Consider the following 14,275-nt stretch of genomic DNA (forward strand, 5'->3'; position numbering starts at 1 on the left):
TGTGGTAAGACTCGGCTGATGTAGATACAGCAAGCCCGCCAAACTATCTGCCTCGTCAAGAAATACATCCGGGAAACGTGCACTGGCATACAAAAAAGTACAGGCGGACGATGGCAACATGAGATCATGTTTTCTGCAAATTACCGGGACACTTTTTGCGCAAACCTTTCTGCTTGATGACCGATTCCAGATTTCCGCCGTGCTGTTGCTGAAAGCTTTGTTGTCCCTTATGAAGTTGTATCTAAATTTTGCCTGTCACCCTTTTATACATACTTGCCAAATTTGTCTATAAGACGCCAGGTCTTGGCACCAAGTCTATCCTCAATCTTTTGGGAAATTAGAGTTGACGTCTAGCCTGGGTAATGCCTGTCCAATCATTCAGTTGTTCTGCTGCCACCACCAGGAATGGATATGGCTTCTAATGCCAATCGATGTGCTTTGGCGCAAGTTATGGTCCACGGCAGTAACTATTACCCAGTATGCCAATCATTAATCCCGTCTTCACTTTACATGCAGACCGTCAAGCTGCCTTCAGTGGCCAGGTCATGACACCCACTAACCGCCGACTTCCTTAGCAAATGGACTGGCTGTCTCTGAGTCCCTTCTGGTCTCATTACCCATCACCATCTCCTCAAGGGGCGAGAACACTTCAGCTTGGTTCGTCAGCAAAAAGTGTGTCCTCACTTACCTATTCAAGGTGTTTTTTGCAATCGACGCGTTTTCCTTCTCAACAGGGGCAAGAAAGCAGCCATCAACCACCCGAATTGGTTCATCAACACGACCCAGCCGCATGTTGGTCCGTGAAAATTGGCAGGATCAGCCACTGTGGCAGAAAATTGAATCGTACCTTTTTTTCGGCCAATCGTAGTCTGCCTCATTTCTCTTTGTGATCAAATCTACTTACGCTTGGTCGCCGCTCCTTTCTCGACCGGTCCCTTACTGACAGATCAGTAATCGATCGATCAGTAGTGATTTGCTTTCTGCGGTAGAATATGGCGCCTTATGGCCCAGGGCTTATGCTAAAGAAAATACCTAAAGAATTGACGGATTATGATTGTTTCGATGTAAATCTTTTTGATTTATAGCCGTTGGTCTTTTCTGCGGAATATCATGAATAGCGCAAGGTTGAGTAGTGTTCAAATTGAGAGTAACACATACCCCAGCTAGGATAAATACTCTCTTGATCAGCCTTTCTTATTTTCCTCAAGCTAAAAATGGCAAATCCGCAATTTTATCTGACTCGTTTCGATCAACACAATCCGAAAGGTTCACACGCTTTTAGACTGCAGACGCGCCCAATAACTCCTGGATTTCTACATCATTAGTGTCACATCAAAGCTTCGCCGAGATCTTTGCCGGTCGCCAGTTGGAAGTTCTCATTGCCACGAAATGAATGAAATATAGCAGTGGCTTACCGCTGGATCGTCTTTGTGTCCTTCAGCAAGGCACTCTACCCTACACTGCTTTATCATTTGAATGAGATGTAAAACCGAGGTTCCTTGTACCTAGTGTATGCCAGCTGGCGGTACGGCATCTGGCAACGCAACCGCAGACGATCATGCAAGAGGGCAACATATCGGATAGTCCTCATTAATCTGATGGCTGACGGCGCCCATTAATTACTAGTACGACTGAGCGATATCAAAGTTGATAATAAATGCTCTGAGGGGAAGCCTGTCACCGTAATCATCAATCTGATATGTCTCAGTACCGGCGTGGCTACAAGCCAACCTTGCAACAGGTATTGGCGAAGGCACACGGCAATGACCGGGGACACAGCTGAGTGGTGACAGAAGCATTTATCACTGAGACCGGAGATGAATACACAAGCTGAGGCTGTATATCGAGATTTATAAACAAGGCTCTCGCTATCATTAAAGAAAGCTGCTGTCTAACCCGACGACACCCGAAATGATAACATATTCTCGGTTCTTCATTCAAGTTTGTGCTTGGCAGAATACCCATCCACGCTCCTTTGATCTCGTAGATTGTACTTTATCTTTAGAATCACTGATGATCCAGCGACGAAATTACAACGTTCGCTGCCTTGAGTTAGAGAAGATTGATTGAGATTTGATCAGACGGAACACGTGATATCGGCAAGCAGTGAGCCGGATAGATAATCTTGCAGGAACCTGTTAAGCAGTTAAACAGCGTCTTAATCATGGAATATTGATTATGGACGAACTTTGATCGCCACTTTCGGTTTTTGGTCAGACTGTTGCCAGAGATTCGAGCGAGGAAACCAGCATTGAAAAAGCTTGAATTCAAGAAAAGGGAACACGAAAAGGGTGTGGGCAATCTGATATGTATGACCCAAAAATGATATTTTCAAGACCATGGAGACCCTTTGCCACATGAACATCACTGTCCAGCAATGCACCAGTTCAAGACACCAGAATACAGTTTATAAAATTGTTTGGCGTCAAAACGGTTATTTGCGTGGACGTAATATCAAGCATGAGCACATCTCGTCATTGATCAAGTGGCTCTTCTGATTCACATGACGCATATATCACCTCCTCCTTTAACGTTTTTGTTCTTTGTGACCTAACTGTCATTTTTACACATTCGGGTGAAGCCAATTTTTGTGTTATGTCGAAAGTAATAGACATTTTATTAACGAAGTTAAAATGGGAGGCGCGGCAATTTCATACATCTTATCTCCATAATAATCTGACCAAGCGTTACAAAGTCGATTTTATTAGAGTTATTGCTCATCCTGCATGAAATCATCCGAAAAACAGTCCTGTCGATGGAGCTAAAGAAATGCGTGCAAATGGGATGTGTTTTTGTCCGACGTCAATGGATGTCATCCGAGAATCGATTTGTTTATGACTCATCGCGCCATTGGTCATCGGCTATTCCAACATGGATTTACTGCCTCGTCTCTGATGAACTGTGTAGTGAAGCCAACCAAAAAACTAACAAGCTGCCGGGGAAATGTATAAATAAGTCCGGAGTTTCATTCCAAAATGATTTAGTGCAAATAGCTAGTCGTCTCCACAAACTAAACCTACAACAAAATATCCTTTAGGGAAATATATTTTATTTCGTGAAAGTAAAGCAAACATTTCAGATTTATTTTCTATGTCGCTGTGATATATCTTATATAATGGCACCTCGTAAAATATTCAGCAGAATATATACCCTCAATCTACATTACGTGTATATTTTAGAACCCATAAAGGTGTAGAATTTTTGTACATGTACTCAACCAAAACAACATGTAGTGTATACCTTCAGTAACAAGAAACCTTGAATCAGCATTTAAGATACAGTTTCTTCCCGATTTATCTGCCTTCAAGAGGCCTTCACTACCCATTGCGTTTGCAGAATCTCGGCTTTCATCGGCCTTCATTCATATATACTATAAACAATAACAAGATTGGTGCCAGCAATAAATAAGATCGTAAATTGTCTTAGTGAAAGGAAAACTGATGGGTGGACAGGGTCTGCATAGCTAGCTGTAGCCAGATATCGATAAGTCGGGTAAGGAATGAGTAATATTCCAGGGACGAGGGGAGCTAGAAGATATGTCACGCAATATTAACATTGGACGTCGGAGAATAGTTAATTCATGTCCGTGCGAGACCTTAATGCTTATGATCGATGCCGTGTTGATCAGAATAAAATAAACTATAGTAAAGAACCTTAACACATTTGTCACGATCAACTTGATTTTTATGACTTTAGCTTTCAATACCTTCATGCAGAGAGTATCAGTTTGAAACCCGAATCTTGTCCAAAGAAAACGAATTTTCTTCTCATGCTGATAGTTCTATCGCAATACAAGGTGGATCTGAACCTCAAAGGTGTGGCTGGAAACTGGAAACCTGACTTTGTAGCTCAGAACTTGGCTTCGAGAATTTTTCAAAAACTTGGTGGCACTCAATACTAATTATTCCTTGCAAATGTACTGCATCACCTGTAACTGAATCAAGATTAACTTTCCAGTCGGCCTACCTCAACAAATCGAGCGCTCATGAAAAAAAAATCGACAAAAACTTGTCAGCTATTTTTGTTGCGAATTTCCTTAAAGGCAAATGAACAATGTGCTTGGCTGAAAAAGGATTCACGATCTATCACACCAGCTGTAAAAATATAAAAGCTGGCGTTCTAGCTTGTTTTTGATCTTAGATACGATAAAAGCTGTACTTTAAATATTGATGGAATGGCTTTGAAAGAGCATCGACGGATAAAAATCCCAGCAAAAAAGTCTTTGATGAAAGGTTAATCAAAGTGACGAGAGTCACGGAAGTACCGGTACATGTCTCATGGTTGACGTTTACAGTGAAGCCAAATCAAGTTAACGAACTTCAAGTAGAGTTAAAAAGTGGGTTTTTGAAGCAGTTTTACTTTCGAGTGTGTTTCAAGTTACGGTCGAGGTTTGCAGATGTCCTTCGGAAACAATAGCAAAGACATAAAAGTGAGTCCCTCCGCATTGACAGCAAGACTGACATTCGCCAAGGGCTATAGCTCCACAGTTATGATCACAAAAAAAAACAATACTACGCTCTGCTACCATGTTGTAGTCCAATTTGCAAGAGGTCATTGAAGCTTGCTGACCAAATGGATACCGTTGACATTTGGCATGGCACAAGTTTATGACTTCCTGCAGCTGGACTCGGCAATTACATCGAAGTACCATGTAAGGGTGACCTCACCCAACAAGGGATGACTTGCACCCATAATAAGTTACCTAAGCCGGACAGTCAGTCCCGTTTGTAACAGATATGGAACCAGCAAACAATACCACCAACTTTCCAAATGGAACAAATTTTCCGACTTATTATCAACTTGATATGGATATGCGTATCATTTGGTACATAGGTATCAGGCCAGCAGGCAAGGTCACCCTTGTAGGAGTGGATATCATCATCATTATCATCATCATACCCCCGCAGCCATGCAGTCATTGGCGCAATCCTGAGCTTTTGACGATGCCCGGATATCAATTTCACTAAAACCTAGGCAGAGAATACGACGGATATCATTCTTTTTATAATGGTATTACACTTTGATTTATAATCTCAGCATAATGCTCACAAATGGCACGGTTCTTCTGAATAAAAATGTCAGCAAATGACAATATAAAAATAAAATGATTTGTCACGCGAATGATTAGGACTGAGTCTTGAATGCATGATACAGCAACAGATCGTGATTTAGTGATGGAGATATATCACTAGCGGTATAGATCTACAGCCATGCATTGGTTCATATCGTGTCCAATAAAAATTACGAAGATGATAAGAAAGAATGAGTTATTACGCCTTAGGCACACCAATTATGCGCCAATCTGGCCAGATGCGTCCTGTCTTCGGCGGACTATTCATCAGTGCCCATAGCTTGGAATTGAATTGGTGAGTGTCGGCGAGTTTGCACACACATATGGGCCTGCACACTGTATTTTGATGGTTTCAATCTACTTCTTTATATCAAATTACAAATCGCAAAGATATGTCTCTTCCACTGTTGCTTCAAGTGATACTATTTACAGAAAAAAATCCTTATTACATGCAAATCGAGGCAGCATAATTTCACTTAATGGTTTAATTGATGTTATCAAATTACTGTTAATTGGCGAAAAAATTATGTTAAGGTCATGTCAAGTCAGCACGACCATCTCCTTGCTTAAGATAGTGACATTTCCTTACAATTATGTACAATAGTGTAATGTTTCTGCTCACGGGTGAGACGAGACGATGCTATGGGAAAGTTTACACGAGCATCAAATTGGGAAAAGTTTACGGGGGACATGACGTTTGCAGCCAATGTTAATTGACAGCCATCTCATGAGGAAGTTGATATAACTGCATGGTTATCTCCAATATACTCTAATCTCCCACTTACCTGTCCCATTCCTGAACCCGGAAAATCATCAGAAAATCCTAAGTCCAATAAAATGGGGTGGGGTATGGTCGGAAACAGAATGCCCTGGATCAATATTATAATTGTTCTGTCGACTTCCTTGTCACACCTCAGAGCCTGGCAAAGAATTACACTAGGCCTAATCGGGTGAGGTTACGGATGACCTCAGTGACATAACAATTACGTATTCTCCAAAACAGTATAAGAGAAGTTGGACAGTTCTTGTGTACTCATTGATGTTTTTGTCAGAGGTTCGATTTGTTAATCGACGAGATGCGTTTGTTTTGGATTTTTTGCTTTGCCATTGGATTTTGGGTCGTGAATTCGATGGATAACGGTGACGACGGTGATGGTGGCGGTAATGGTGGGCATGGTGATGGTGGTGACGACGGAGGTAATAATGGTGCGGCTAACGAAGGCCAAGAAAGGAGACATCTTCATGGCTACAGCTTGAATCAGCGTTTGGACTACGTGGATACTTTTAGGCTGCACCAAGCGATGGGCATTGCGCATGCCCGGTCTTGTCGTTCTTTTGCCGTACATCACCGCATCCATCCAAGGACATTCTCAAGATGGCTAGACCAGTATGAAGAGATGTCGGAACGCCGCGACAGGTGCACCCAAATTGAGAGGAGACGGCGGAGGATTCGGCAGCATGGCAATGATGAACAAGGTAACTCATTTTTGTCAGGAATTTACGAAAGATGTACAATTTTAAGTGAAGTAGGCCCATAAGATTAAGGCCTGTACTCACTGACGCGTTTTTCCGCCGCATTTTCACCGCCGGGCGGGGAATCCTTTGTTCACCTAATGAATAACAATTGATTTCCGCGCCTCGGTGAAAACGCGGCGCAAAAGCGCGACAGTGAGTTCAGGCTTTCACTGTGAAATGAGGTTTTATCCATAGTTCGACATTATTCAGGGACTCTTCTTAGATTTCAGGCATACTCTACTCTTCTCCCCCTCCGATTCATCCCTTCACCGTCTGCTTGATAGGCCTACCGTTTGTCCTTTTCAGCGTTTTGGGCAGACATGGAAAATCAGCTCAACGACTGGTTTATTCAACGCCGCCAGCATGGAATTCCAGTATCCGGGATCGATCTCCAGTCACAAGCAGCCAGAGAATACAGACAATGGTGGACTAATCTGACGGAGGAACAAAGGCAGCAGACGAGAGCGCAAAGGCCTCGCAATCAGGATTTCCGAGCGTCAGATCACTGGCTGACCCGATTCAAAGAAAGGTAAAAACAACGAAGCCATTTCGTAAATTGGTATCTCACTTGGGTTGGGTTCTCTCACAACTTTTGTTCTGCCATAATGGAATAATGGGCCCAATGACCAAGAAATGGACAGTAATGGGGGAGTAAGCTACGTTTTTCAAAGCTAAAAGTGGTCTCCTTTTCCTTTCAGAAAAAGAATAAGCCATCGAAGAAAGAATAAGGACACGCGAACCCTCCCCGACAACGCTATGGAAATAGCGGCCGTCTATCGTAGGGAAACGTCTCAAATCATCCAAAATGGAAATTTCCATGTGATCATCAACATGGATGAAACATTTGTCAACTTTGACATGGTGCCGAAAACCACAATGGCTACAACAGGATCACATTCGATCGACATCAGATCCTCAAGAGGGAACGGGAAGATTGGATGCACGGTAACCTTGGCCGTCTCCAGCGATGGACGAAAACTACCAGCTGAGGTCAACTTTAGGGGCTTGGATGCTGAAGGCGAAGTTATTGCAGAACTGCGAGCCCATGCTCCCCAGAACGTGCGAGTAAGTAAACCTTTTCATTAACTAATCCTGGTTTATTAGCTGTTAGATGACCATATCATCTTCAACTGCCAATGGAGCTAGCTCTATGATCTGCCTGCTCCTCGTGTTTAATGGTCTTTTTACGAATCCTGTTCTATTTTTAGAATCATTGCAGTACGTTGATCTTTGAAACCATTTCCCAAAGCTATCAGCTGGCTGAGCAACAATACAATCGGAGAATGAGTCATACATTTTCATGAATTGCACCGATTTATTCTTTATTTCTAAACGAAACGTTTTAATCTTAGGTTACAGGTACTCCGAATGGCTGGGCAAGACATCAGTCATTGATCGAATGGTTGCAAGCCATTGCTGTGCCATTTATTGCCGGAGCAACCTTTCTCCTCATCTTGGATCGCTACCCTGCCCATAGACATCATCTGTTTACGGAGGAAATTCCGCGGCAAAATGGACAGGATTCGTTCATTCCTGGACGATGCACTTCAATTTTGCAACCTTTGGACTTAACTGTAAATCGCAGTTTTAAATGTCATCTCAGATTGGTGTGGAAAGCCTGGAAGATTGGACATACCGAAGATGATGGACACTGTGATCAGATTTCCCGCCAGGAAGTAGTACGTATGATCAGTCTCGCCTGGGAAAGAGTGGCATTCCAAGTGATAGTCAGTGGGTGGAGACTAAGTGGACTTCTTCCGGACGGGAATGACGACCCAGTGATCCCGCATCCAGCAGATGGGGAACTTGAAGAGGTTAATGATGAGCTTGAGTTTGACCCTGATGACGCTGATGTTGACTTTCATGATGAATAAAACCTTATCAGAATGTTAATCTTCTGTTCAATTTTTTCTTTAATGCCCATTATCAGGCAGTAGATCACCCTGTTCTTTCGTCCCAGTTCCAATCTAGTGACTTTACCCTTCCATGTCAAAGACGAGGCCACTCTTTTTAACTACAGGTGATGAAATCAACAATCAGGCCCGATCACAGTTTAAAGACTCCTTGTGGGTGTTCCTAGACCACTTCACTGCTTAACTGCAGAATAGCCAGGACTCTTCTATAATCACCCTTATTCCATTGGGCAATTGATCGGTTGTAGTAGCTCCCATTGTGTAAATACAGTGTGTTAAATGGTGAACGAATCGCCACAGTGATCTTGAGCTGTTACGAAACCGTGACCCTAATTGCCCCGGTCGCCCAGCCGCAGTACACGTAAACGACTACGTGACTAGGCAAGATTGTCGTAAAGCCTTACAGTGTCCATTGTCATGTCACTACTCCAGGCTGTTCCATAAATTGAGCTCTGCCCCAACCAAAATTAGCAATATTCGGACTTAGTCACTTGCGATAGGGTTTGGAAATGGGACAGGTAAGTGGGAGATTAGAGTAATACTGTAACTTTACGTTATTATTTGTCATATCCAGCTATCCTGAAACAAGTGACTGAGCAGTGATTAAAAGTGATGGGTAGGCCTATCCTAGAGGATGGTCCCTATACAATAATTCGAGCTAGAACGTTCATAAAAACTTCATTGAGTGTTTTTAGCATATCAGGAGAGTTTACAGTGTTGCTTTGTTAATCATAACGAACACACAACACGGTTATTGTGAGTAATGAGATAGGCCCATTAACAGCTAATGCCACCAGAAATATACCACTTTTTAGAAAGCCGTATTCATCTCTTTGTAACGGGTCTGTGGTGATGTAAAACGCTTAAACAGACATGAAACGCTGCATCCAGTGCTTTATCAACTTATCACATCGTAACGTATAGCATTTTCTTAATGACGTGCGACAGAGGGTGAAATCGATACCCCGTCGTTTGATTATGAATTGATATATTGATACTGCTGTAACATTTTGTAGGCCCTACTGCATGGTTCAGAAGAGTCAGTTCTTTCGCCATTGTTTGTTTTGCAGCCACATATTCCCTTGGCCTAGCAGGTATGCCATGGCACATAAGCTAATAACCAGTAAGTAGATCACGTTAGGGTCGAGGTATTTCCCGGGAATATTTCACACCTGTCATGCCTGTCACAGATGAATTTGCAGTTCGCGGCTGCAGTCAAGGGCCTAGGAATATCAAGGTCATGTCGGAGGGAATAGGACACCTGTGTATCTTTAGAACATTCTCGAACAGACAATGCCAAGTCATGTTATACATGTAAGGATACGCATGGTTGGTACTTTAAACGGCCATATAGGAAACCAGAGATAGGACTACCTACTGCCGTACAAAAACTAGTATATACACAGAATGTAACGAATTTAAAGTAATCCATGACACCATGGTGAAACGAAACGCATATTGCGAAAACCTGGTGGTGGCTTTTGATATCCCATACGAGATAAATACATTGCGTTGCAAGAATGAAAGAAAGTAATCATGGATGATTTTTCCATCCACGTGGGTGGGGCTGATCTCTCTCTCCCAAATTTCTGGAATCAAATTCACAGCCTGAGAAAAAATCTTGGCCGCGAATACATGAACGCACATGACGCAAGTTTTCAAAAGGTTCCTACTGAGAAAAAAAGCTATGCTCAAAGGTGAGAGTGAGTTATCAATAATTGTATGTCAAGGTAGGACCGATTCGTTTTGAAATATACGACATTTGCGATATCTGACGGTCCGATGACTGCTCAGTTGACGCGGCAATGATTCGAAAAAGATGTTCTTCCTTTCTTTAAACTTGCGACGATAGAGGCGGAATCGTGAATTGTGGGAATCGTGAACATGTATATGTAGAACACGATGATTGTTTTTTTTTCTGGTAAGCTTTGATAGAATGATTTGAAGGTTGATATGACCGCTTGAAATATGTCTTTCGAAAGCAATATCGTCAGTCATTTTATGCATGGATTTTTCGACTTAGAATATTGAATTGACTATACAGTTATGAAAACTACATATTATTTCTCGGGGATAAACTGTAAAGTGAATTCACCAGTCAAAGGAAAAAATATACTGCTTTACTTCGCAAAGATAAATTTTTCATCCCAAACTTCGAAGAGATTTGCCGAGTGACATGTTGAGGCTGAGAGAGGTCTTTGCAGCATTTCCGGTAGTCACCTACACAGAATAAACGAACTAAAGAACGACTTCTATCAACTATACGTACTATGACAAGAAGAACTACATGATCCTAATTTCTGCCAGAAAGGAACAGCGAATTTACAAACATCTTTCATGTCGTAAGTTTATAAAGTTCTATTTCGTTTGAAAGTATTGATTGAGTCAGTGGTGGAGAAGTCTTTTGTTAATCCTATCTTCTCTTAACGCGTTTTAGAATTTTTAGTCTGGCAGGTTTCGGATTCTCTAAAGGCAGCCACTGTGCACGAGATCTCAGGGAATCTGCTCATTCAAGCGGCTGCGAAAGTAAAACCAGAAAATTAAAACAGAACACAAGCTTTTGTTATTTTTCAGCTGTGGCAATCCTGACGTGTTAACCTTCAAAATCGCCTTTGAGAACATTTTCTTCATCAGTACTTGGCTTGTCGTAAACATTATCATTCAGTGTGCATATCCAACCGACTTAGGGCAATCCGAAAGAACTACTTATTTTGAAAAACATTTATTTCACTCTATAAAGATAGTGTAACACTTGGAAGACCAGTTCATTGGGAACTTACAGCTATATTTACCATTGTAATAAGGTGGTAACTTTGACTGACAACGGCAACTGGGCCGAGTTTGAAAAGTGAATTCCATCCATCACTTTTATTTTACACTTCAATGAATAACTGTGAATTAATCATACAACAGATATCGTTGGAAATTACGACTGGTAAGACTACTGAGAAGTAGTACATGTAGAGTAGAACAGGCATCAATCCAAAAGAGCCTAGTTTTGGGCGGTGAAGACAACCATGGCATAAATTTCAGTGGCCTTAGGTCGCCTGGTCTACTCGTTGACATCTGCCCGATCATCAGATAGCTCAAATATACTTGTAGACAATAAATTCAATTTCCACCTGCTACATACTCTGCACCGAAAAGTCCTTTTGATGATGTAGTCATGAGAATGCAACCACATATATTTGACCCAAATAGAAAACAATAGCTTATTATCACATCATAAATGCACATCATTTCATTATTATACATATCACACGCCACTGACAAGGTTGGGAGGCGCATTACCTTGACCTGCCGACATCTGGTTCAGAGGATATGAGCACATCACCCTGTCATGCCTATCACAGGCTTTTCTCGGCGTCGACCAACATGAAATAAAGGCGAGGGCCGGAAGATTCGCCTCAGATTCACTTCACCAGTTGGGACAATCCATCAATCTCGATAAATCAGTAAGATTCACACCAACAATTCAACATGTTCAATATATCACTAAGATTAACGAAGATAATCCAACATGTACAACTGTCGAAGGCCATGCAAAACCAGCATGCACAAAAATACCACACAAAATTCGGAAATTCATGCTCATGACCAGCCGTAAACAGGACATAGGAGCGCTCACACATACGTGTGCTCGCCTCGCCCGACAGCAAGGAACTGGCATTGAATACATGTCATGATGTACATGCATTACGTCACGTCATTCTCTCGGGTGCTATTAAGTTGAACAATAGGCCTAACTAGACTGGGATCGTGTTCTAAGGACAGGTGAATAGGAACAAAATCCAGAAGTATTAAGGTAGCAGGAAGGGTTGGGCGTTTGTGGTTTCTGAGTCTGAGGTGAATAGGAACAAAATCTAGCGTGTAATTGGCTTTGGTGTGTAAATGGTATTTAATTGACTTCTATTGTTAAGTGAGAGACGACCATAACTCTTTAGATATTAGGCTTTCTTGATCATCTCGATCGGAGCTAAACTGAATATAGGTAATAAAGGCTACGGTAAAAATGGCTACATGTAAAAAAGCTACACGTAAAAAAGGCTACAGGTTTGTTTTACCTGTTGCTTTTTTACCTTTTTAACTGGGCAGTTTTTACCGCAGCCTGTTTTACCTTTTACCGTTATAACTAGATAAGCATGGCAACTAGGCCTGATCATCTTTATTGTCAATAACCGATACCTTGGACTTTCTTCATGGCTGCATGATTGGCAGTTTCGTTCAAAGGTCGTACACACTTAAGACTCCCTAGCAAGAGTATGGGCGTTGTTGTACCAGAGACTTATCCTAACTTCCCAAGTGTTTCTCTAATGGTTTAGGGAAAACCAGCAACCAGTATATATACTGATAGAAAATGCTAGACTCTAATCATAACAAAACATAATAGAAACATACATATCTGAATGTATGTAGTATTCCAGTTGTTTATCACCTTATAACAAACTGTATACATTTCTATGTCATTGTAAAACGAGAATAATGAGGTACGAAGCTGTGTCGATGCATGAAAATGAGAAAGTGTAAATTGTACTCTTTGTATAATATCTGTCATTTACATGCTGCGAATAATAGACATCGAAAATGGAATATGATATTAATTTGCATTGGAGATGAACGTTTTATGCAGCGCTGCATTCGACTGAACAGGTAACCACGAGGAGTAATTCGCCAACAACTCCACCCATAAGCCCTTTTTCTACTCATTCATAAGAGCTACGCTGTAACTAACATCTCGGAGGGTACCTCAGTGATGCGCCGAATTATCCATTCGTAAATAATAGCTATTGTGATGCGTGCACTCAGAGATACCTAATCATCCGGGCTTACCTTTGGAGAATAAAATCCTTTGTTTTCCTGTTGTAAACAGCAACATGTGAACATCAGCAATTATTTATATGAACGAAATAATAAAGCCAAAACCATAACGAAGTTAAAAGAACAACATTAACCTACCTATTATGCAGAGACAGAACACAAGACTGTAGATCAGAATAAAGATGATCCGAATATGTGAGATCGTAAAAGGATTTCGCCAAACAGGTCCGCTGAACAAGTATGGTCCAGTTTGCGAACAGTTCGTCGAGTTGTCCGTACCATTCGAAATGCAAGTTGTAATGTTATCCATTTTGATTAGGTTGCAATTCCAACGGACTTGATCAGTTGGGGGGCTGGAATGAGCAGAAACTAAGTATTTTTCACGAAGGCATCATAAACCACACTCCAGGTGTTAATTACGCATGCATTGCCTCCCAATCGTAGGACATACATTTGTGCAAAACGAATCCACAACACGTGTGTTATTGATATCCTTATTAGTTTTCTAGAAGTTTTCTAATCCGTGTTAGGTTGGTGGAACAAAGACCATCTCCCTTCATTTTGACCTAAAACATTTCTCCAAGAGCGGCAAGACCTTCAAATTGAGCAGTCATACTGATTCGGTTACTTATCGTTCAATTTTATTCAAATCATTATTGCCGCAACTACCATTGAATAAATAACAACTTCACACTCATGAAATGGTTTTTATCCTTAGAGTCATCCGACACGTTAAAAACTCTATGATGCATATCCATCTTCGAAGTTAGTTGGCAGCTTTCCTTTAGCTTGCAGCATTCTTATATAAATAATACTGGCAAGTGAATGAAACTCCATCTGGTCAGCTCTGCATCTGTCACGGATGCAGCGCCTGTCGCTCTATCGTTGTGATCGGCGGGCGCCGCGGTGTGGCCGGTGTTCACCGTTGAGGTCCGTCGCTCGTGCTCGCTGTAACAAT

The 14,275-nt window shown here is 41.7% G+C and overlaps 1 protein-coding gene across 1 annotated transcript in view; it reads right to left on the reverse strand.

The window, feature by feature from the left end:
• Positions 1 to 14,178, reverse strand: part of LOC135489243 (trissin receptor-like) — a 33,471-nt gene extending 19,293 nt beyond the window's left edge. Inside the window, exon 1 of the mRNA XM_064774503.1 lies at positions 13,456 to 14,178. Within this exon, the coding sequence (XP_064630573.1) occupies positions 13,456 to 13,627 (172 nt within the window). The 5' untranslated portion in view covers positions 13,628 to 14,178. The remainder of the gene's footprint in view (positions 1 to 13,455) is intronic.
• Positions 14,179 to 14,275: the final 97 nt, after the last annotated feature.

The sequence above is a fragment of the Lineus longissimus genome, chromosome 6 (genome assembly GCF_910592395.1).
Source record: "Lineus longissimus chromosome 6, tnLinLong1.2, whole genome shotgun sequence".
Lineage (NCBI taxonomy): Eukaryota > Metazoa > Nemertea > Pilidiophora > Heteronemertea > Lineidae > Lineus > Lineus longissimus.